The sequence below is a fragment of the Tasmannia lanceolata genome, unplaced genomic scaffold, assembly GCF_043159265.1.
Source record: "Tasmannia lanceolata isolate RefF3 unplaced genomic scaffold, GAP_Taslan_0.1 ptg000012l, whole genome shotgun sequence".
Taxonomy (NCBI): Eukaryota; Viridiplantae; Streptophyta; class Magnoliopsida; order Canellales; family Winteraceae; genus Tasmannia; species Tasmannia lanceolata.
In genome coordinates, this window is record NW_027518689.1 from 58,108,013 (window position 1) to 58,131,849 (window position 23,837).

The 23,837-nt window shown below is 42.1% G+C and overlaps 2 protein-coding genes across 3 annotated transcripts; one reads left to right on the forward strand and one right to left on the reverse strand.

The window, feature by feature from the left end:
* Positions 1 to 240: 240 nt before the first annotated feature.
* LOC143887480 (uncharacterized) lies at positions 241 to 12,309 on the reverse strand. Of its 2 annotated transcripts, none has more exons than XM_077391558.1 (4): positions 9,522 to 12,309; positions 9,264 to 9,341; positions 2,453 to 2,543; positions 241 to 767 (listed from the first exon to the last, which is right to left on the reverse strand). In XM_077391558.1, the coding sequence occupies exon 1, from the start codon at positions 11,987 to 11,989 to the stop codon at positions 9,716 to 9,718; it is 2,274 nt and encodes a 757-aa protein (XP_077247673.1). In that variant the 5' UTR covers positions 11,990 to 12,309; the 3' UTR covers positions 241 to 767; positions 2,453 to 2,543; positions 9,264 to 9,341; positions 9,522 to 9,715. The 2 variants fall into 2 exon arrangements, with proteins under 2 accessions (XP_077247673.1, XP_077247674.1); XM_077391559.1 differs by having other exon boundaries at positions 9,454 to 12,309.
* LOC143888982 (uncharacterized) lies at positions 5,212 to 7,538 on the forward strand. Its single transcript, XM_077393360.1, has 5 exons — positions 5,212 to 5,490; positions 5,608 to 6,198; positions 6,299 to 6,544; positions 6,731 to 6,935; positions 7,102 to 7,538. The coding sequence occupies exons 1-5, from the start codon at positions 5,212 to 5,214 to the stop codon at positions 7,536 to 7,538; spliced, it is 1,758 nt and encodes a 585-aa protein (XP_077249475.1).
* Positions 12,310 to 23,837: the final 11,528 nt, after the last annotated feature.

Consider the following 23,837-nt stretch of genomic DNA (forward strand, 5'->3'; position numbering starts at 1 on the left):
GTGTCAACCTTTTGTACTTCTGCCTAAAATATATTGACATGATCTTACGGTCAAAACCATGTTAAACGAATGCTTGAGAGAAAATTTTGGAATTGAGTATGTGGAAATTCATCTTGTTTTAACTCATTTATGTAGCTTAAAGATAAATTATCTATATGTATAACTACAATGGTAGCACAGTACATCGTCATTAGCAGACAGGTCATCCATGAATTGGCTCTCAACCAACAAACTTGCTCATAATTCAAAGATATGCTTGCTATCACATTCTCCATGTTACTCAAAACAATAAAGATCCATGACTAGTACTCACATGAAGCATGCACATATGCAACTCTTTCGGAGAATGATGAAATGGGTTTTTACTTGGAAGTATACTACATTTACATGCAAAGTAAGATAATTGTTAGTGGCAAAGAATAAATAGACACATGGAGTGGTTACACGAGATGAGGATCCAACTTCGAAGCAATCTTTGGTGTTTCCCCTTGTTCGAACGCGTCTTGCAATGAAATAGGATTTCATATTGAGCTAAGGGCCTTCGCCACTTGAGCCGTATACAAGCTGATTTCCTAGTAGGGCAGTTTACAAAATAATAAATATAGTCCCAGAGAGTTGAACGGCCGTCCAAGTCCACCTGCTGAAACACCATTTCACCGCATATTGGAAATTCCCAATCTGGGCTTGAAGCTCGGTCATGACTAATGGCATGTTGGTCCTTAGCCAGATGTGTGAAATCTGATTTCAACTGGTAGATTAATTCACACCTACAACCATGTCACCATAAAGAATGAGAAAGACAACCTTCAAACATGCACGAAGCTAGTCTCGTTTTTTATTATTTTTTTAAATGTCAGATTACACATTGTTTAACAGTATTCAATGAAGATTAGAAGATAACAGTCATCTTGAGGATTGTGGTCTTCGTTCACTAGTAGCATATGTAGACCACACTCAAAACAAAGTTCATAAGGGAAAAAAAAAACTAAAGAAACCCCTACCCCTAACTTGATTTCCTTTTACATTCAAATAAGGAATACAATCTAGCGCATCATAAGGAGCACTTCTAGAAAAACAAAAAATATAATCCAATGCATCATATGAGGAACTACAACCCTCTATTAAAATCGGTCCACATTCATTCAAGAATAACATCATACAGATAAGAATGAGAAACACCAGATTATCTAAGTATGTCTGCTTGACGCTTCTAGGAATGATGATGTCATAGGTTCATTCCTACTAAAGTCTCTAATCCCACCTATGTTATCTTTTTAATGGACTACGTGTGTTTTATTCCTCTGATTTTGATTTCTTTTCTTTCTAACTTTAAAGTTAAGAGATTTTAATTACTATTCTATCAGGAGATTTGTTAAGACATGATTTGTTCATAGAATTTGGAATTTACATTTTTTTTTTTTGGTTATACATCAGAGGATGAAGAGACTTAAGACAAAACATGGCATTCTAGTACCTCCTCTCACCACTTCCATGTTTCAAGACTCAAGGTTTCAGTGGGCTAGTAATGCAGATCTACACAAATCACTCGACCCATGAACTACAGTTATGAAAAAAAATCGAGGAGCTATCAAATTCTTTTCTCAAAATTTGAGATGCTTATAATCTTGAAGAATTCCATTTTCCTTCCACTAGCTGCATCAAACATGAACAGCAATATTTAAGGGATCTAAACGAGAAGATTTTGCATAAAAATTTCTCATATGGCTGCCAAATTAATGGGTTCTAGCTTTCGGCCAAAGATTTGTATTCATACCCTCTAGTTTGGAAATTTTGCTACATATGGTAGAGGGACCTTTAGCCACATTCTTCCCCACATTCTCCCGAGTACTAATATTTTATACTTAATATGTTTATGCTCGAGTAAGAACTTAGGCCTAGGATAAATTGTAGGATTTGGAATTTGGCAGAATAAAGATATCTGGCATTGGCCTATCATGGGCTTGGGTTATAGGATATGCTTGGGTTTGGTTGTTAGGCTTCTCGAGGTATTGAGTGTTGGTGGAATTAGATAGTATCAGAGCAAGATTTGTTACAACTGTTGGATATAATAATTCTCAATCAAATCAAATATGCTTCCTAGTCCGGCACGGCGGCACCCTCAATACTTGAAACAGAAGACAAGAATATTACAATGAAAAGTAACCAAAAAACCCTTTAACCACCAACAGTCCAAGCAAAACCAGAATTATGGGGTGCAAAAATACAGTGTGCAACGATCTTCAGCAGATCTAGCTTCTCTTCAAAAGATCTAGTCTAATCTTCATTATATCCGTGCAAAAAGAAAAACTTAAAATGATCAAATCAGAGAAAATATTAATCCAAAATTAGAGATCTGCTGCAAAGCTAATAGAAACCCTATAAGATAAGAAAACCCTAGAATGAGGGAGAGAGATAGTGATTTAGCAATACAATTAATGCGTGCAATATGTACCTCTATTAGAGATGGGGCGAGAGATGCAGCATTTGCAGACAGACCACCATGCTGAATAAAATTGGCGAGATTTGCAGTAAAATGCTCAAGCCTGAGAAACAGTAATGTCCAATTGAAGACATGATCACTAATTAGAAACACTTTACAGATCTAAACTTTAATCGAATCTAAAATAACAGGAATATATATATATATATATATGTGTGTGAGGAAAAGGATTGTACGCTCGAGCGTACCAAGCTTATGGTACGCTCGAGTGCCCAATCACATGTGGGCCCACTTTGTTAGGATGATCCAAAGCATTCATTTGAAAGGCCCTTACATAGATGGGGTGTGTACCAAAAATCAGCTCCATAGGATCATCCTAACCCATCCATTTGTGGAGGGCAAAATGGACAGACCACAAATCTGCCCATTTTTGCCCTCCACTTTTGGAGGGGTTAGGATGATTCAATGGAGCTGATTTTTGGTACACACCCTATCTATGATAGGGCCTTGCAAATGAATGCTTTGGATCAGCACAAAAAATGTGGGACCCATGTGATTGGGGCACTCGAGCGTACCATAAGCTTTGTACGCTCGAGCGTACAATCCTTTTCCTCAATATATATATATATATATATATATATATATATATATATATATACACACACACACACACACACATAACAATTTATACCAAAGTCCAACATATATCTCATTTACAACCACCAAAGAATAACGCTCATACAATTGGGAAATGTAGGACAATGTATGCCAAAGTCTAATAGCTATCTGATTTACAACCATCTAAGAATAACCCTCATGCAATTGGGAAATGTAGGACACTGTACTTCACAAAATGCAAGAAGCTCTTGTAGATCATTTAGAAAAGGAGTGCCAATTTGAAGATTTTAACCATTCCAATTTACTCATTGGTTGAATGGAAAGATCACTTGATTGGGTAGATGACAGGGATGTTTACATCTTTGACAAGATCCTTCAATTTTTTTACCCTTTTTTTGTGAAAGACTGAAAGGATAATTTTATTGAAATAATCAAAGAAAAATTACAAATTTAAATCAGTGGGCATAACTGCAAGTAATGCAACTCCACAGTTCTCACCCCTGATTTCCCAAACTTATGGGCTGTTTCATTCCCACTTCTAGGAAGGTGGTTACACTCCACAAACCCCTCATTTTTTTCAAATATCTGGTTCATGTAATGCCCTAGCCTCCATACGTGCTCTGTCCCTGTCTGTTGTATGTGCTCTTACTTCTGCCTCCATCAAATCCGATCGTCGGATTGGACCCTAAAAAATAAAAAATTACAAGTTTACATCGGTGGGCAGCAACTGCCAGTAATACAACACCCATCCCACCCCTATTTTTCCACAACTTATCGGCTATTTCATTCACATTTCTGGGGTCTGTTTGGATGCAGGTCTGTGTGGATGCACCACTGTGTCTTAGTAGAGTAGTGGGTGAGTAGCCAACTGGTAGAGTAGTGGTAAACCCGTTGGTGTGTTTGGTCGTCAAGGGTGGCCTTGTAGCATCCTAATTGTCTCCTTGCAAAATAGACAGAGCCAAGAGAGAATATAGATAAGAAAGGGCGGCCCAGTGCATGAGGCTCCGGCCATTGCGGGGTCTATAAGAGAGAAATATAGATAAAGCGATGTTAGATACATGTAATAAGCCTGAGGGCAATATAGTCATTGCACTTGTCTTTATAATATAAATATCATAGTGAGGGGGAGCAAGTCCCCAACTCTTCTTATTCTCTCATTTCCACTCTAACATGGTATCAGAGCCCTAGGGTTACGATGCCCTAGGGACCACGTCCGCCTCGCCCTCTCTCTCTCTCTCTCTCTCTCTCTCTCTCTCTCTCTCTCTCTCAGACAAACCCATCCCCATCTCCGCCACAAACCCGAGCGAAGCTCCAGATTGAAGATCGACGATTCCACTCCAAAGCCCTAACCCTAACTCTAACCCTAGCCCTAACCTAACCCCAAATCCATCAATCCATCCTTTCCAAACCCTAACCCGTGAACAGTACTGTGAATAGTGTCACCCCCTCCAACCCCAAATCAGTGCCACATCCCCTCTCCCTTACCTAAATCAATACAACACCCTCTATCCCACCCCAACACATGTTCTAAAACCCTGCCCCCACCTTATTCTACTTTCTTGTTCTTAAAACCCTAACCCTAACCATCATTTAAATCGTCTATTTTCTATTCCTTTGCAGCTTTTCTATTTTTCCTAGTTCCCTAATGCACTAGATTGCCATTCCATCTTCCCTTCTTCCTTTTCTCTCGTTCGCATCTTCGTATTTGTTCCCTATGGATGCCTTATTGCGCTTTACTTCATGTGTCTGTTCTCGTCAAAGCCGCGTTTAGCATGTTCTTCCTCATTTAGTTTGTCCCTCTTTTCATTTATCTGTGATTTCTGAGCCACATAGTCAGGGTTGTCATTTATCTCTTCTTGTTTGTCGTTATGGATCCTGTTATTGAGAATCCATCTACCGGCGTGACCCATGGGATCCATGCGATGCCCTCTCCTTCGACTTCTTCTTTCTCTGTGGATGGTTTAGTCCCAAAGATGACCCTTGTCAAATTAGATGGGACAAACTATGTGACTTGGAAGGTTGCAGTCAAGACTTATCTCGTTGCTCGTGGAAAGGCCCACATCATTCGGTGTGATCCTCCCCCTCCTACTGATACTACCCATGATAGGTGGGAACAGGAGGATGCCCTAGCCCGTACAATACTTTAGCAGAGTATGGCCTCTCATATTGTTGGTCCCTTGATGCTTCTTCCTACATCGAAGCAGGTCTGGGATCAGACTACCCTTCTTTATTCTGGTGTGGCCAACATCAGCCGTATCTGCTCCACGTACTCTGAGTGGATACGATTTCTCCGTGGAGATATGTCTACTGTTGCCCACTACAGTCAGTTCGCAGCCCTCTGCCAGCAGCTTGATGTATTTATGCCTCTCACGTCTGATCTTACTGTTGTTGCTCACCAGAGGGACCAGATGTGTGGTGTTATTACCTTGAGAGTTTGGGTCCCAAGTACACACATCTTCGTCAGCAGATTATTGGATCTTGATCCATTCATTCACTCACGGAAGTTTATTCCCATCTTCAGCAGTGCTCTCCTGGTGACTCCTCAGTAGCAAGTGTCTGTTGATGGCTCGTGTTTAGCAGCATATGATAGCGGTTCTCGTTCGAGCCGTGGTGGTGCCTCCTTTGGTCGTGGAGGTGGCTGTGGAGGCCGTGGTGGTGGTCATCTTAGTCGCGGCCAAAGATGCTCCTTTTGTACCTATTGTCAGAGAGAGGGCCACCATGTTGATATCAGTTTTCAGCTCCATCCTAAGCTTCGATCTCCACGCTCGACCCACATCACTGCTGCCGGTCTACCTGATACTTATATTCCATCTGACTCGGCTCCTGTACCTGCTAAGGATACACTGACCATTTCACGAGTTGATTATGATGAGTTTCGATGTCTTCGCTTGAGCATCTGTACAGCCATTACGAGTTTTGCCCAGACAGGTAGTTCTCCAGCATCCTTACTTAGTAGCTCCAACTCCTGGATCATTGATTATGGGGCTTCGAACCATCTCACTGGTAATTCCTCTTCTCTAAGCTCTTTTCGCCATTTTCCCTCTGATTCCCACTCGGTCACTCTCGCTGATGGGACATCCACTCCTATCTCGGGTATTGGTACTCTTTCGCCCCATTCTGGGCTTTTTATCTTCTGTTTTGTGTGCGCCTAAATCCCCTTTTAATCTCATTTATGTTAGTCAGCTTACAAAACATTTAAATTGCTCTGTTTCATTCTATCCGTCTTATTGTGTCTTTCAGGATCTCTCAATTGGGAGCATGATTGGCTCGGGCCGTGAGCATGATGGGCTCTACCGCTTGGACAGTAGCCCACCTCGTCATATTCTGCACAACTCTGTTGTTTCTTACTTGTGGCATTGTCGCTTAGGCCACCCTTCTCTACAGAAGCTTCGCCAGTTGTCAGTTGTGTCATCTACTGTTCAGTCTTTTGATTGCGAGTCTTGTGAACTCGGGAAGCACTGTCGTGTGCCTTTTCCCTCTAGAGTCGTTAGTCGTGTTATGAGTCATTTGCTTTAGTACATTCAGATGTATAGGGTCCTTCACGGATTATGTCACATTCTGGTTACCGATATTTTATTGTGTTTGTGGATGATTATTATCGTGTTACTTGGTTATACTAGCTTAAGGATCGATCTCAGGTTTTTCATGTTTTGTCGCACTTTTTATGCATAGATTGTTAACCAATACAATTGTATCATTAAATGTTTATGCACTGACAACGCTAGGGAATATTTCTCTACTGAGTTTCAGGATTTCTTATCCTCTCGTGGTATTGTGCATCAGTCTTCATTCGCATATACTTCACAGCAAAATGGTTTGGCTGAGCGCAAGCTGCGCTACCTTCTCGATATCACTCGCTCTATGCTTTTTTCAAATGGTTTGGAGTGATGCCGTAATCATTGCTTGTTTCTTAGCTAACCATCTTCTATCCTCTGTTCTGGATGGCTCTACCCCTTTTTCGGTTCTCCATCCTACGGATGAGCCCTTTCATCTGAATCTGCGAGTGTTCGGATGTGTCTGTTTTGTCCATAATCTATCTCCAGGTGCTAATAAATTGAATCGTAAGGTAGAGAAATGTGTATTTCTAAGATACTCTCGTACCCAGAAAGGTTATCGTTGCTATATCCCATGGTTGAGACGCATGTTTGTTTCAACCGATGTTACCTTCTTTGAGTCGGAGCCGTTCTTTCCTCCCACTTCAGGAGATGCTTCTGTCATTTCAGCGTCGTTGCTTCCTCTCCCTATCCCCGTTCTTCATGATCCTATTGATCATCCTAGTCCTCCTACTACAGATGCACTGTGTCACCCACCGCCTGTTACTAAGGTCTACCAACGACGAGCAAAAGAGAAGGCATCTAATGTCATGCCTGAGCAGGTTTCCTCCCAGACAGAGATCCCGGCTGCTGCCACTCAGGTATCCGTTGCTTCTAGTCCTGTTACTTCAGTTGATTCACCTATTGTGGCTAGCGTGCTGCTATGAATGTCGAAATGGAGGCCCTTCAATCTAATCATACCCCGGATTTGGTTCCCCTTCCTTCTGGAGCTGAGGCTATTGGTTGTCGCTGGGTATTTTCCATCAAATATGTCCGAGTTTTTATCTCCCTCGCTGTCAATCAAGGATGGCCCCTATATCAAATGGACGTCAAAAATGCCTTTCTTCATGGGTAGTTTGACTGAGGAGGTGTATATGGTGCAATCTCTTGGGTATGTTGCTCAGGAGAGATGTCCTCCTCAGTTTGAGGACTCCAGGTCATTCATTGGCTTCAATAAGTAATAGAAACAAAATTCTTCCATACCATGACCAATCGTCAATGATAGTGAAACTGAATCCCCACATTAAGAAGCCAACATGAACTCATCCTAAATTACCCCAAAATATCAAGCAAACCCTCTTGTTCCACATCTTAAAAAATAAAATAAAAAAAACTACACAGCTTCACCCCACATTCTACAATTACTACTCCTGCCCATATTCAAATGAAATTAACGGATTAGGAAAACCTAACACTCCTTAGTCCACTGATCGATGCGGAATTTTTTCGAGTTCTCAAATCAATATCCTCCCCAAGAGCCTTGGAACCGGATGAGTTTATGATAGGGAATTCCCTGTGAGACAGCAAAGAAATAGCAACTTAGAATTTCATGTCACAGGCCATCCCGCCAGCCCCCGCCCCCAGGCAGCCTCAAGTCATTTTCCTAGTAACATCCCTTTCCATTGTACAGGAATATGACAAACTATATAAGACAATATAGACGAATGAATGATCAAATAGCAAAGAGCTCGAGCTAAATGACCCCCTCTCGTGCCAAAGCCATAAGGCACTATTAGAGATGAACTGAGTCCTACAAGCTGCTATTCTCCCAATTCACAGCCACTTTCATAGTAGAGAGTTGCCGAATGTAATTAAATGGATATGTTTCAGATAGGAGTTTCTTTGGAGAGGGTGTCAATCTAATTTCTGATCAACAGATTCCTTTCAGCATCAGGGGAAAAGATAGCTCAATGACAAACTCAAGCTTTTGTTACTTCAATAGCATTGTTCTCATGGCCCCTAGTGAACGCACATAGGTAAGGCTCATTAATCTAGAGATCTACAACCAGTTCAATGTGAAGGTTCAAGGATTCAAGAGCTACACTTTCACATAAGAAATGTAGAATGAATTCCCAGACGCACGCACACCATTGGTTTCTATGCCCATCAATTAACATATTGTAAATGATGACATATGGTTTCAGACCCTCCCTCAACATCATCTTAAAGAAATGCTCTGCCCCTTGCAAATAATCGATTTACAATAGCTATCAATCAGCATTGTATATGTTATAATGGCCTGTTTAAGTCCATTTTTCAACATTTTTCCAAAAACCATAAGGCATTGATCTATTTTACAAGCAATACAGCAACCTCCAATTATAGTAATATAACTACAACAATCAGGAAACATTATTTATTGATTAAATAACAGAACAAGAAAGAAAGAATAAATAGACCGAGATCTGTTTTGTTCCAAAGATTCAGAATTTCTGCAGCCTGCTAACATTCTCATAAATTTAATCTAACGTCACAAAAGAAAAAAGGGAAAGACAAGGCAAGTGGAAAGGTATCAAATGTTGAGACATTTATTAGGCTATTGTACCTAAACTGAAAAAGACGAATTTACATTCAAAGATTCACATATGGTACTTAAAAGAATTAGTACTTACAACATAGCAATGACGAGACTGCTCCATCGGTGAATGAGCTCCCCTCTAGTTCATCAATAAGTGAGCTCCTCTCTGTAACTGTGTAAGGCATAGTATCATGTAGTTATTTCTTATTAAATCATGGCCACCGAATGAAACTTATCTTTCTTATACACAACATGAATAAACTTCATGCACAAACATTATATACCTCGATATAACAGTTATAGATACTCTGTTCAGTCAACATCACCAACCAAGAAAATACCAAGAACTTACATGTCTTTGAAGTTTCAGAAGTCCAAATTAATGATAATTGCCTTTGGTCTCAGAGCACAGGCAGGTGCCAGATTAACTGCATGTCAAACGTGTAGGTGGTAGACCACTCCCTTTACTGGATGGCCTAGAGAATTCATTTGGCGGATATTTTCCATAAGGAAACACAGGGGTGACCATCGAACCCATGTAATCTCTTAATCAGCTACTTCGCACTTGGCCATGTACCGACATTCGTCGACATCAATACCATTCTTCAGCAATATGTGTCGGATCTTGGTGGTGGCATTTTTAGCTGCATTATTAACCCCAATTTTTTGAAAACCATGGACTAATGCCCGATAAGTGACATCATTAGGAATTATACCACGTTCCGCCATCATATTTACCAATTGGCAAGAATCATGTATATTTCCTTCACTGCAAAAACCATTTATAAGCATATTGTACAATATTAAGTCGGGATTCAAACCAGCATCAATCATCTTATTAAATAGAGCATTTGCTTCCTGCATACGACATGCTTTGCAGAAACCATTAAGGAGAGCACTGCAAGTAATGATATCAGGTTCTATACCAATTTCGCCCATGTGGCACCATATAAGAAATGCCTCTTGGAAGTTACCCTCCTTAGACAACCCATGAATGATGTTGGTAAAAGTGAACTGGTCGGGAGAAAACCCCCTTCTAACAAGTTCATCAAATATTTCTTTGGCCTCCTTCACAAAGCCTCTCTTGATAAGGCCGTGGATGAGAATGTTATAAGTCGCAACATCCGGAGAAACATTGGCTGTCCTCATCATATCAAGCCACTGAAAAGCCTTATGCATACGACCATTTTTGCTATGCCCATCAATCAACACATTGTAAGTGACGACATCCGGCTTCAAATCCTCTTTCAACATTATCTTAAAGAAATACTCTGCCCCTTGCAAATCATCAATCTTACAATAGCTATCAATCAGCATTGTATACGTTATAATGGCTGGTTTAAGTCCATTTTTCAACATTTTGCCAAAAAACATAAGAGCTTGATCTATTTTACAAGCTTTACAGCAACCTCCAATTATAGTAGTATAACTACAACAATCAGGAAACATTCCTGACTCAGACATTTCATCAAACATCTTAGCGGCTTCTACTATATTACCAATTCTACATAACTCTGATAGGAAACTATTATACACAAAAATGTCAGGAGAAATGCCAGACACTTTTAAAACATCCATTGCCTCGACAATCCTTCCCGCTTTACAGTAGCCATCAACAATATTAGTAACTAAAACAGAATCGGGATGCATACCCATTTGGACTATTTTGTAAAACAATGACGTTGCCTCTTTAAGGAGACTCCTTTTGCAGAGTGCATTAATCACTATTGTGTATGCAACAACATCTGTTACACACCCATATTTTTTCATATCGAAAAGCAATTTACAAGCAGATGCCAAACTACCTTCAGCACAGTAAGCATGAATAAATAAGCTCATAATTGTAGCATTAAGACTCATTCCACGGCTCTGCATTTCCCACAACACTTCCCAAGCCAGTTCCATATGCTTTGATTCTAACAATACCTGAAGAAAACTATTACAGACCCCTATTGATGGGAAGAAGTTATGTAGTTTCATCTGGTAAATGAATTTCACAGCCATGTCTATCATGTTATCATTAACATAAATGTTAACAATCATACTATATACAGTTTCCAAAACTCCTCTATCCTTATATGTTTCCTTGAGTACATCAAATACAAAGTCCTGCCATGATTCTCCGTCAACATTGTTTCTAATAAGATTTGGAAGCAAATCCATTGCAAGGTGATTCATTCCCCCCAAAATAGAAATATGTGTCATCGTACAAACTGATCGAACTCCATGCTTTGATCCATTGCACATCTCAGACCGTCTAAAGAAATAGAATGCAAGTTCGGCATCTGAACTCGAATCGAACAAATCATTCAATATCAGGGCTACATTTGAATCGTCGAGATCAATGATGAGCTCATTTGAGAGGCTCAAATCCCATCCTCGAAGCAAAAGAATTGATACTATCCTTTTCATAGGATCTTCATGTATTTCCCAATTTGTACAATTTGATGTACTTTCCCAAAAACTTAATATTGATGGATTCCTTCTAACAGGGCCACACATTCCATTCCCATAAAAAGAAAACCCATCTTGTTCCCCGGATTCGATTTGAACCTGTCGCGAATTCGGTAATGAAATCTCGTCTCCAGAATCTTCAGAAATTGAGATTTCATTATCCAAAAAAGAGGAACATGGAGAGCCAAAATTCCTGAATGAAAGGAATAGGAATTTAAGGATGTTGTCCCTTCTATATACCAGTTTTGACCCCCCAACATAGCCATTGATGAGGGAAAAAAATACAAAAGCCCTCATGAAAAACCAGAAATTACCAAATAAAGAAGCTGAAAGAAGACGAAGAATAGTGAAAAAAACAATCTCCATCCCATCGTGAGAGGAGGCTTCTGCATTTATAGAAATGTAAGCAAGTGAAAGATGATGAAGAAGAAGGAACCCACAAAGTTATTAACCCAAAACCCATGTCTGTTGAAAGGAATATAGGCCAGAGCAGAAGAATAAGAAGAAAACATATGGCTATTAGGATAAAACCCCAGAAAACTCCTTTCCATTACATGTGAATGAAACAAGTAAAACAAGAAACCCAGAAAGATATTAATGGAAAATCATGGAGAACATGTGTCCCTGCAACCTAACTAGCTCGAAAGATCTTTTTTATTCACTTTCTCGTTTCAGCAGTATCCAAGTTTCTGATCCAAAGAGAGCTTCAAGGTTCTTTGTATTATGGTAATTTATGTGTAATATTAGTGGTGAAACTATCATTAGTGTTTTAAAAATAGTCCCACATCGGGTCTTTTAAACGGGACATCAGTGTATAAAAGTAGGGGAAAATTTGTCTTTCTTCGAGTCATTGAGATGAAGCGGGTTGGTCGCGTCTGACTCAAGCAGTTGGACAGACCAAGGAAAGTCCCCGGGCCGAGCTACTGCAGAGATGTAGCCTCCTCGAGGAGCGATGGTTGTGTGTGCCCTTGTGTTTCGTGGTAGCCTCGTGCGAGGGCTGAGACACGTGTGGAGCCCTTTACGAAACACGTGCCACAACAGACTTGGCCAATACATTATTACAGTCATCCGCTTTGATCCTGTGGATGAACAGAATGGGGCTTACGATCTCATGGCTCACCCTTTTTGGTCAAATCTGGCCCCACTGCGGAATTTTTTTCTATTGAGGCCATTGACCAACTCAATTGCCCCCAACTTATATCGAAACATTTCAAAAAGAACATTGAAGTACGGGTGATGGGAGATTTTTTGGATTTTGGGTTGAGCTTTTACTATAAAATTGGGTCAGATTCGAGTTGATTCCATTTCGTTTTTTAGCAAATAATACATATGACCCAACATCTAGGGGTGAAATCGGGTTAGATTCGAGTTCATCTAGGGCCAAATAGAAAAATACAAGAAAAAATAGCATAATCATAAAAAATCATGAGAAAATTAGAGGACCGAGGTTGGGTTCGGTTCAGGTTGCCAAGGCCTCAACCCTAACACAACCCGAAATTAAATCAGGTTGGCTTTTCCCAACCCAACCCGAGCCAAAATCGGGTTGAACCCATTGGGTTCGGGTTGAGCCAGACCCAAGTTGCACACCTAGCTCTTGCATTCTTTAATTCTAACTCAATTTGTATGTACAAGGTGAAAGGTCACACCTTTTCTCAAGCAAAACCTTGATTCCACAAGGAAAATTACGGCAAAAAAAATTTATATTCAAGAGAAAAATATACTAATTTCATTATTGTTACAATGCCTTTTTTTCAGTGGTGATTTCAAACAAATTCTAGTCAATTCAATTGTGGACCCCTGTTGATCTGTCAACAATGCAAGTAACCTTTTGCTATAGACATTATTCAGGAAAAAAAGGGCTTTGTCCGCCGTTTGGATTGCAGTAAAAATATTTCTGGCAAAAAAAATTTCCAAGGATTTTTTAAGTTTTAAGCCATGTTTGGAAACCATAATTTTTTTCCATAGAATATTAGCATACCAAATGGTGAGGGAGGATGGGAGAGGAAGCAAGATGAAAGGGACAGAGGAGAGGATAAGGAAAAAAAAAAAACTCCAATAAATTCTAACCAAAAACTTCATTTCTAGTCAAACAATGGAAAATTATAAGGGGCCGTTTGTATACGCGGATTTTAGAATCCTAGATTTCCTCAAAATTGTAGTTGGGAGACAAGAGAAGAAAGAGAGCAGCCGTTGTTTTATGATTTCTAACCCTTCTTTCCTGCAGCAAGAGAACTGGCGATCGTCCCAAGTTTCCAGCTTTCAGAAATCTTAGGATGCGGGAGAGATTTCTAAAACCTAGATTTCTTACTTAAAATCTTAAAAATGCTGCCTGGACAGCATACCAGCAGCTTGATCATGATTCATGACCCTCATTTACACTATTTTCAAACTAAAACCTGGATTCTAAAATCTGCGTATCCAAACGCCCCTAAAGGATTTTCTTTTCTAAACAATCCCTGGAAGGACAAATAAGTTTTATCTAGCGGGACTAGGGTGCAACTTGGGTTGGGTCAGGTTGACGTTTTGCTAAAAAAAAAAAAGAATTACATTCAACCCGAACCTGACCCGATTTTATGGTAAAATCTTAACCCAAATATCCAAAAAGTGATCCAAGTTGCACCCATAGACCCATCATGTATGAACTCCAGCCTAGAAATCAAGAGGACCCTTCATCGGCATCTGAACCATAACCCAAAATTCACATAGATGTTGCAATCCAAACCATCCAAGGCAAATGGGCCCTTCAATCGATGGGTAAGATCCATAATCAATGCAATGTTTTTTTTACGGTGGGCAACCCTCGATGTTGCACACACGCACCCTCCACACCTACCCTAACAAATAATGGGTTTTGCTAGGCAATTTCGCGGAAAGCTATTTCGCTGCTGACTTTTGCTAGTGAGAACAGCCCCCACAGATGAAATTAATGGTTGGACATCTTGAGACAACTAGAAAAAGAGAAATTATATGATGCCCAACCGTGAAAATGTAAAGGGCGGAAGGAGACAAAACCTGCTGCATTAGTTTTTGAAGCAAGGAAAAGTAAATTCACAATATTATTTTTTTCACTAATTTGTTCTTAATCCTTTATATTTTAATATATTTTTAATTTTTCTCGATATAAAATAAAAAATGACAAAAAAACACTAAAAATATACCAATACAAACTTCACGAGAAATTACCAAGATAGATATTTGTGACTATGGATCAAACCAGGAGCTAGCAAGTGATGGAGAGATGTCCTATTGCCTTCTCCATAGTGTCTAAGGTTTGGCATTGTTGAATTTTCAAGATAGCGATGAGTCATGGACTCATGGTGATGTAGTTCATCCTCCTGGACACTTTGAAGGAACTGAAGATCGAAGGAAGAAGCTGAAGAATGCAACTACAAGGGGTGGAAATATCAAGCACTATTCGAAGGGAATCAATTCACATGAAATTGGGGCATGTGAGTTCTTCAGTCATGTTAAGACATCTTTATGTTTTAAAGATGCAGACCGCTTCACTATTCCTCATTATTCACGTGTATTGTTCATTAGGATTGGGGTTACATGTGGAGGCTTATACATATGATTGTAAAGCTCACTGATGGCGTCTGAATCCGGGTCTGCGATCGCGCGGTCGGTAGAGGGCCTCCGCGGGGTCTGCAATCACAAACAAAGGGGGTCAGGGGGTCCGGGGTGGGTCCCGGACGACCACTTCGACACCCAAGTCAGATCCTTCGACCAATCAATATAAAGGACGGCGAGAAGAGTGAGGGATTGTATCAGGGTTACCAGGACCAAGGTGCATGCTCTTTTCTGGGTGCGGAGATGAGGGGGTCGGAGGGGACTAGCAGGGAGAGTAGGATTGAGTTCCTAGTCTCCTCTGTTGTTGCCTCGCCTCTTTTTCCGGTTGTTTTGCGGGAGTTGAGAATGGGGGAAGTCTTTCCAAAAATGTGGATCCCCTCTCTTCTTCCTTTCCCTCCTTTTTAAAGGGAGGTGCGCGGGCCTTTTCATCATTATGGAGAGAAAACCTTCCTTTGCAGGATTGGGCCGTCCCCCTGCTTCGCTGGCACGCGTGGCTTTGTGTGGAACCGGATCCGGGACGGGCGTGAGGGGACGGGCCCCCGCGCGAGTCTCTCTAGATCGTCCACGTGAAGGAGAGCCCCACCAAGGAACTCTCGAAAGAGTGCCCCTCACAGCATGAGCGGCGATGTAAAGTGAGATACCTCTCGATTCGGGGACTAGCCCAGATTCGAGGCGTATCTTAAACAAAGAAGAGTCGCCATCCAAGGAAGTGGGCCCTGGATCCCATGCTGTGCTCTGTTGCAACGGATAACCAGAGATATAAAATAGGGTTCGTGCCTGATGACGAATGGGGAAGGGATTAGGCGCCCCCAATTCGCCCAAGTGCTAGCACCTGGTCTCTTATGCCATTTATTATTAATTTTGAAGAGTTTTGGGGCGAAAATCATGCGAAATGAGAACGAATATCTCCGAGATAACGTCTAGCTAATCATGCATGTCTCGGAGATGAATAAGAAGCACACACAAAAGAAATGAAAGATATGTCGCCTAAGAATAGCTAGGTTATGAGTGCCATGCCTAATTGGTGTCTAAGTTCTGGTGGACAAGCACATGCATGCTACAGCTAAAGGTATAGGATCTGTACATAAAAATAAGAAAACACGGCAAAACACACAACACAACACGACTCGACACATGACCCGACACGACAAACCCTAGACTTTAATGCAATACTTGACTCGGACCAGGATGGCCATCCATCCTAGCTGCACTACGTATCCCGGCCTCGGGAAGAATCAGAGCCAACGTAGTTCGGTGCCCTATTCTAAACTACGATGCCTAAAACTCTAGGACCGCTATCCTAGACTCGATCCACTAGACTCGACTGATGTTTAAAGCTTTTTGTGCGATTGCTTAAATTCAAGTGGATTGTAATTTTTAGGACTCTATATGCCCTAACTAATGCAAGTTGATTAGCCTTAAGCTAATGCAGGTGGGCCCTACATCCTATGTGTATCTAGGCTGTGCAACATAAAGAAAACCATGGGCTGACTATATGCTTCCTAGTCTAGCCATCGGTTCGACTAAGTGTCTGACCGATCGACTCGAGGCCTCCTAACTCTAGGGACACTCACACGACAGGACACACCACATCAATACAAATCAAGACCGACTCCTAACTCTAAAACACCCTAAATATCTAGGACAGACTCCTAACTCTAGGGGAAGATCTTTTTGAAAAGGTTTTGAAGTTTTTTTTTTTGTATTTTTTTGAGGTTTTGAAGTTATGAAAAATGGTGAAAGTTGTGAGAAATATTTACAAAAATGGTGTCTAAAAATGGTGAAAGGGTGTAAAAATGGTGACTGAACTCAGGGTGCCAGCAGCACGCCTGAGCTGCCTACGTACCCCTCAGCTAGGGATCAAGCCATCCGTAGTTCGGACCAGAATTCCTAACTACTCTGCACATGACTCAAGATTTTTTTTTTTTTGAAATTTTGATTTTTAAAATGTTTTTGGATTTTGAATTGTTTTTGAAATGTTTTTGAATTTTCAAGTGTTTTTTGGAATGTTTTTGTTGTTTTCAAGTATTTTTGAAATGTTTTTATTGTTTTTTGACACCAGAGAATAAAATCCTATCATCATACGGGTAGGGAGACTTCTGGAATCCCGCAAAGGTTGGATAGCATCCTATGCTTTGCGGGGGAACGAACAGGAAAATAACTCGGCAAGGGTTGGACAGCATCCTATACCTTGCAGGAGCGGGTAAAGATCACGACTTGATGAGAGGATGGACAGAATCCTAACCCCTATGATAATAGGAAAAACTCCTGGACTGACTGAAGGACTAACTCCTGTGCTGAAGACTGTTATAATTACTATTTATAATTACTATACAAGATTACTATTCAAAAATACTATTCATAATTACTATTTATAGGTACTATTCAAAACTACTATTCATAATTACTATTCAAAACTACTATTCATAATTACTATTTATAAGTACTATTCAAAACTACTATTCATAGTAGGACTCGTTGATGTGGGACCCGCTGTTGTGGGACCCGCTGCGGGACCCGCTGTTGTGGGACCCGTTGATGTGGGACCCGCTGGGACCCGCTGATGTGGGACCCGCTGATGTGGGACCCGCTGATGTGGGACCCACTGCTGTGGGACCCACTGTTGTGGGACCCGTTGTGGGACCCGCTGTTGTGGGACCCGCTGTGACCCGCTGGGACCCGCTGTGGGACCTACTGATGTGGGACCCGCGGATGTGGGACCCGCTGTGGGACCTACTGCTGTGGGACCTACTGATGTGGGACCCGCTGTGGGACCCGCGGATGTGGGACCCCCTGTGGGACCCGCTTGTGGGACCCGCTGTGGGACCCGCGGATGTGGGACCCGCAGATGTGGGACCCTCTGTGGGACCCGCTGTGGGACCTACCGCTGTGGGACCCGCTGTGGGACCCGCGGATGTGGGACCCTCTGTGGGACCCGCTTTGGGACCCGCTGTGGGACCCGCTGTGGGACCCGCTGTGGGACCCGTGTGTGTAGTGCAAAGAATGAATAATTAAAAAAATAATAAAAAATAAAATAAAATAAAAAAAAAAAAAAATGAACTTACGCCACAAGAGATCCAGGAAGGTGTTGACAGAGTCGTGCTTGTGTGGGGCCCGCTGATGTGGGACCCGCTGATGTGGGACCCGCTGGAGGTGGGGCCCGCTGGAGGTGGGGTGGAGGAGATGTGGATGCCGGTGGAGCTCCGGTGGTTGGTTGGGAGGATGTCGGAGAAGGTGGCCGGAATCCGGTTGGGTTGCCGGAGGAGAAGAGGTGGTGGTCTGTGGTGGATGGAGGGTCGGATGATGGTGGTGGTGATCGGTGGATGGCCGGTCGGAAATGGGTTTGGCCTCGCCGGATTCCGGCTGGGTTGCCGGAGGAGAAGACTCTCTCTCTCTCTCTCTCTCTCTACAGATCTCTCCTCTCTCTCTCTCTCTCTCTCTCTCTCTCTCCCCTCTGCAGATCTCTCTCTCCTCTTTCTCTTTTTTCCTCTGGTTTTTCCTTTCTTTTCTTCCTCTCGTTTTTCTTTTTTTCTGTGTTGTTTTTTTTTTCTCTTCCCTCCTCTGGTTTCTCCTCGCGAGAGAGAAGAAAACCATCATGAGTCATCATGAGGGGGAGAGAAAGTGAGAGTGGTTGTCCCCCTCATGTCCCCCATTTTCTTAATTTTTTTTATTTTTTTTTTTTAAAAAAATAAAATAAAAAATCATTACATGCATAGGATACCAAAAGAAAACAAAAAACATAATCATTGCTTACAAATTTTAAAAATCAAAAGAAAATGATGATGTCCCCTTTCTTCTTTCTTTGAATATAATCGGATCCCACATCAACGGGTCCCACACAAACGGGTCCCACACCAGCGGGCCCCACACAAGCGGGCCCCACACAAGCGGGTCCCACACAAGTGAGCCCCACACAAGCGGGTCCCACATTATATATATATATATATATATATTTTTTTTATTTTATAAAAACAGGGTGGTGATATTGACACTACCAATATTGATGGGCGCACTATTGGCGGAAAAATTGATGGACGCACCATCCAATCGTGTCTTATTCGAAATCTGCTCTGCACCGTTCCAGGATAATTCACCCCCCTTTTCTGGTTTACACTACGGTCCTTTCTCTGCTCGTTCGCTAGGCAAATGTACTCGGATTTTGACGAAATTTTGCGGGGACCTAGCTGGGACCCAAAGCTAGCCTAGGGTTAAGTTTGGGACCCTAGATCATTGATCTGATGGGGTTTTGCACAAAATGGGAAGGGTTTAGGGCACGGTCAAAATGGGGTGTCTACAGATGCCCCTCTTTGGCAGAGCGCGCTTGTCGCGCGAATGTCAAAGCTGAACAGACAACACATTTTGACTGGCCCAAGATTTCGAACAGAAGGGATGCAAAAGGGTGGCGAGATGGATCGACGAGACACATTCTCATCGAGAAGGAATGATAAGATGAATTGACGAGACAGAATCTCGAAAAGAAAACTGAGATGGACTCTCAAGTGGTAATGAGACAGACTCTCACACAATGCAGAATGGAATGATTAGACAGCATCTATTTAAGCCATTCAGGGATTTGGAGATTGTAAAGCGGAATGATTAGACAATATCATGATCAAACCTAAATTTGGATCTGGGACAAGCGAAATGATTAGACAGCATCTTGATCATTCCTGAATTGGGATCTGAGAAGACAGCATCTTAACAGATGAACACAGCGGAATGATTAGACAGCATCATGATCAAACCTGGATTGAGATTTTGAGAAGACAGCATCTTGACAGACGAACGTTGCGGAATGATTAGACAGTTATCATGATCAAACCTGAATTGGGATCTGAGAAGACAGCATCTTGACAGATGAACGAAGCGGAATGATTAGACAGTTATCATGATCAAACCTAAATTGGGATCTGGGAAGAGAGCATCTTGACAGATCAACACGGCAGAATGATTAGACAGTTATCATGATCAAACCTAAATTGGGATCTGGGAAGACAGCATCTTGACAGATCAACATGGCGGAATGATTAGACAGTTATCATGATCAAACCTAAATTGGGATCTGGGAAGACAGCATCTTGACAGATCAACATGGCGGAATGATTAGACAGTTATCATGATCAAACCTAAATTGGGATCTGGGAAGATAGCATCTTGACAGATCAACATGGCGGAATGATTAGACAGTTATCATGATCAAACCTAAATTGGGATCTGAGAAGACAGCATCTTGACAGATCGTAAAAAACGGAATGATTAGACAGCATCATGATCAAACCTAAATTGAAAATTTGATTTGAAAAATGCGTTCAAGTTTTCTCAAATCCTGATTCGTTAAAACTGATATCTCAAACATCAATGCATGCTAGGTATCTTTTATGGTCTGACTTTCGTCAGGACATAAAAGATGCCCCTAGTAAAATTTCGCTTCCAGTTCAGGAGTCTTAACACAACTCAAACAGATCCAAGCTTTCTTTTATGAAACTTGGGTTACAAAGATTTTGAAGGTACAAGAGACCGACTCTTGCCGAAAGGTCTACCACTTTTATGCCAATTGCAAGGGCTCCGGGCCTCAAAGGCTTTCAAAATGCACAAGAGACTGGTTCTGCCTGAAATACTGTCAATTTTCTGCCAGCTATCAGAACTTCAGGTTGCAATGACTTTCAACTTCCAAGCAGACTGATTCCGCTTGACACATCTTCAACCTCCCGTCTGCTGCAGGAATTTCAAATGGGCCTGAGAGCTTGCCGCGCTTCTAGACCATGTATAGGTCATTTCGCCTTTTGGAGATGCGACTTCAGTTTCTGGTACCTGCTACCTCAGCTTTTCGAAAGGATACTGGACCAAACAGGTCATTTTGGGACACACCTGACTCGACTGAGTACATGACTTTGACTTGACAAAGAATGACCTTGACGACTGCTTGACAAAGGACTTTTGGTGATTACACGACCGAGTTACAAGACTGACTTTGAAGAAAGACTGAATCTGCTTCTCAATTTGATAATTGTTTTAAGATGGTACAGTTTACCACTCTTGGAACTCTTTGAATACCGTGTTTTAAGGTGATTTCGCCTCTTTCTGGTATTTAGTCATGGTTATTATACCTTTTGGATTGCTCGGTTTTAACCCCTAGCTTAGAGGAATATCAAAGGAAGCCTTGCCGGCACTTTTCAGACCTTGAAGTGATGCCGATACAGGTATGACGTCTTGCTAGCTTCTGAAATTTAGTCCTTCGCGAGAAGTCACTGCCATGACCAGACTGCCTTTTGGGTTTTCAATCTGGCGGACCGCTTGCCTTAATTTTTGCCTGGACTGCCTGCCCTTGCAGGTTTTCCATCCAGCAGGCTCTGCACCCTGATTTTTGCCTAAGCCGCCCTTTCGGGTTTTCAACTTAGCGGGCGAATGACCCTAACTTTTGCCTAGACCGCCCTTTCGGGTTTTCAGTCTAGCGGGTCTAAGACTTCATTATTCTTTTCTTTTCTTTTTCTGTTTTGCCACAAACCTTTGCCTTATCACACCAGGAGGACTTCTAGGTGGGTTAGGGTTTGAAAGAATTGGATTAGGATGTTTGCATTGACTGGACCGAATCTGGACCCTTCCAGATAGCCTACGTACCTCCAAAGAGTGAGGATCAGGTCCGCGTAGTTCGCCCCTTGGGGACTTCGGGTAGAGATTGCTTTGATTTAAGTCTCTTTCTTTTCTTTTCTTTTTTCGAAAGCTTTGAAAGATTTGACCGAACCCGAGTTTGTCAGGTTGCCTACGTACCCTGTGGAAAGGGATCAGGTCATGGCGTAGTTCAGGCTTTGCATCTTTTATGACGCAAGTCATAAAAGATGCCCCTGGTTTGAGTGTGACAAAGAAATTTTGATTATTGGCTCAAAGGGTTTGCAAACGGTCTTTGACTTTCCCTTCTTCTTTTTTTTTGAATGGGATTTTTGGCTTTGAAGCTCAGATCGACCAAGGACGGCCTCCCGGTGTCTCAAGCATAATACTTTTTAAGTTGATCAAGGTTTGTGGGTTCTGTTAGTTTTTCACCATTTTGATCAAGGAGTCTGACGGCTTTTCCAGGCAGGACTTCATCGACAATATAAGGACCTGACCAGTTTGGCCTGAACTTTCCTCGGGGATCATGGACCGGTGCCCTGTAGGACTTCAAAACGAGGTCACCCTTCTGGAGATCTCTGATCTTCACCTTCTTGTTAAAGGCTTTCTCAATTCGACGCTGATATCCCTGGACGTGATACAGGGCTCTGAGCCTCTTCTCATCAATCATCTGCAACTCCTGATACCGGGCCTTTGCCCACTCTGATTCTGGCAAATCAGCTTCCATCATTACCCTTAACGAAGGAATTCTCAGCTCAACTGGTAGGACCGCTTCCATCCCATACACTAATGAATATGGCGTAGCTCCCGTAGAGGCCCTGATCGACGTTCTATAAGCCCACAAAGCATATGGTAACTTATTTGACCAGTCCTTATACGTCTCTGTCATCTTGCTGATGATGGCTTTGATGTTCTTGTTTGCGGCTTCGACGGCTCCATTTGTCTGAGGCCTGTATGGTGAGGACTTGTGATGCTTGATCTTGAACTCCTCACAGAGGTGTACCACTTCTTTCTTGAAGTGCGATCCATTGTCTGAGATCAGCTCATGCGGTACCCCATATCTGCAGATGATGTTTGTTCGAATGAATTCACAGACTCCTTCATGCGTCTGCTCTATGAGATTAGCTGCTCGATCTTCATCTACACAAAGAAGTTGGATTCCATCAAACGACCTCCTGAAGAGCTCATTGCCACAGATAATGAAGTTAGCCGCCAACTTCTGGAGAGATCTCCGCTCTTTTCCTGACGCTTCAGGGGGGTGCCCTTGGCCTAAAATGAGATTCTTTATATCAATGTACCAGGGCTTTCCATCTGGACATCGGGCTGCTATCTCTATAGCGTTCACATGCGCTGGAGCCCATTGTAACCGCACTGCTAGAGGCTGAACTTCCATTGATGCAGAGATATCTAACATTGAGGCTAGCGTAGCCAAAGCGTCCGCGAAATGATTTCTTGTCCTCGACAGATGAGTGAATGTAACATTCTTGAACCTCCTGACCAGGGAATCCAGGTGCGTGTGATACGGGATCAATCTATCCTCCTTTGTTTTCCATTGACCATTGATCTGACAAATGATCAAGATCGAGTCCCCAAAAACATCTATCCCTTGAATATGCAGAGCCAAGGCTGCTTCGAGACCAGCAATGCAAGCCTCATACTCGGCCTCATTGTTGGTACACTTGAACTGCAATTTGATGGACACAGGGATGTACTCTTTCTTCGGAGATATCAACACTGCTCCAACTCCTTGACCTCGATTGTTCACAGCACCATCAAAATACATCAACCATTTGGTGCTTTGGACCTCCTCTTCTACAGCCATGATCTCTTCATCAGGAAAATCTGCCGTTAGAACGGCATTCTCATCTATAGGCGCATCAGCCAACTGCTCAGCTATCACACGCCCTTTAACTGATTTCTGGGTCACATAGGCAATATCGAATTCAGACAATAGCAGCAACCATCTGGATGTTCGCCCGGTGAGAGCGGGCTTCTCGAACAAGTATTTCAACGGATCCATCCGTGAGAGTAAGAGAAC

What these genes read in the sequence shown, in the direction of transcription:
- LOC143888982 (XM_077393360.1), top strand. Translation starts at nt 5,212, where the DNA reads ATGGCCTCTCATATTGTTGGTCCCTTGATGCTTCTTCCTACATCGAAG. An exon ending in TGCCTTTTCCCTCTAGAGTC is followed by an intron (nt 6,545 to 6,730) that starts GTTAGTCGTGTT and finishes TTTTATGCATAG; the next exon opens with ATTGTTAACCAATACAATTG. An exon ending in CTCTATGCTTTTTTCAAATG is followed by an intron (nt 6,936 to 7,101) that starts GTTTGGAGTGAT and finishes ATCTATCTCCAG; the next exon opens with GTGCTAATAAATTGAATCGT.
- LOC143887480 (XM_077391558.1), bottom strand. Translation starts at nt 11,989, where the DNA reads ATGGAGATTGTTTTTTTCACTATTCTTCGTCTTCTTTCAGCTTCTTTA.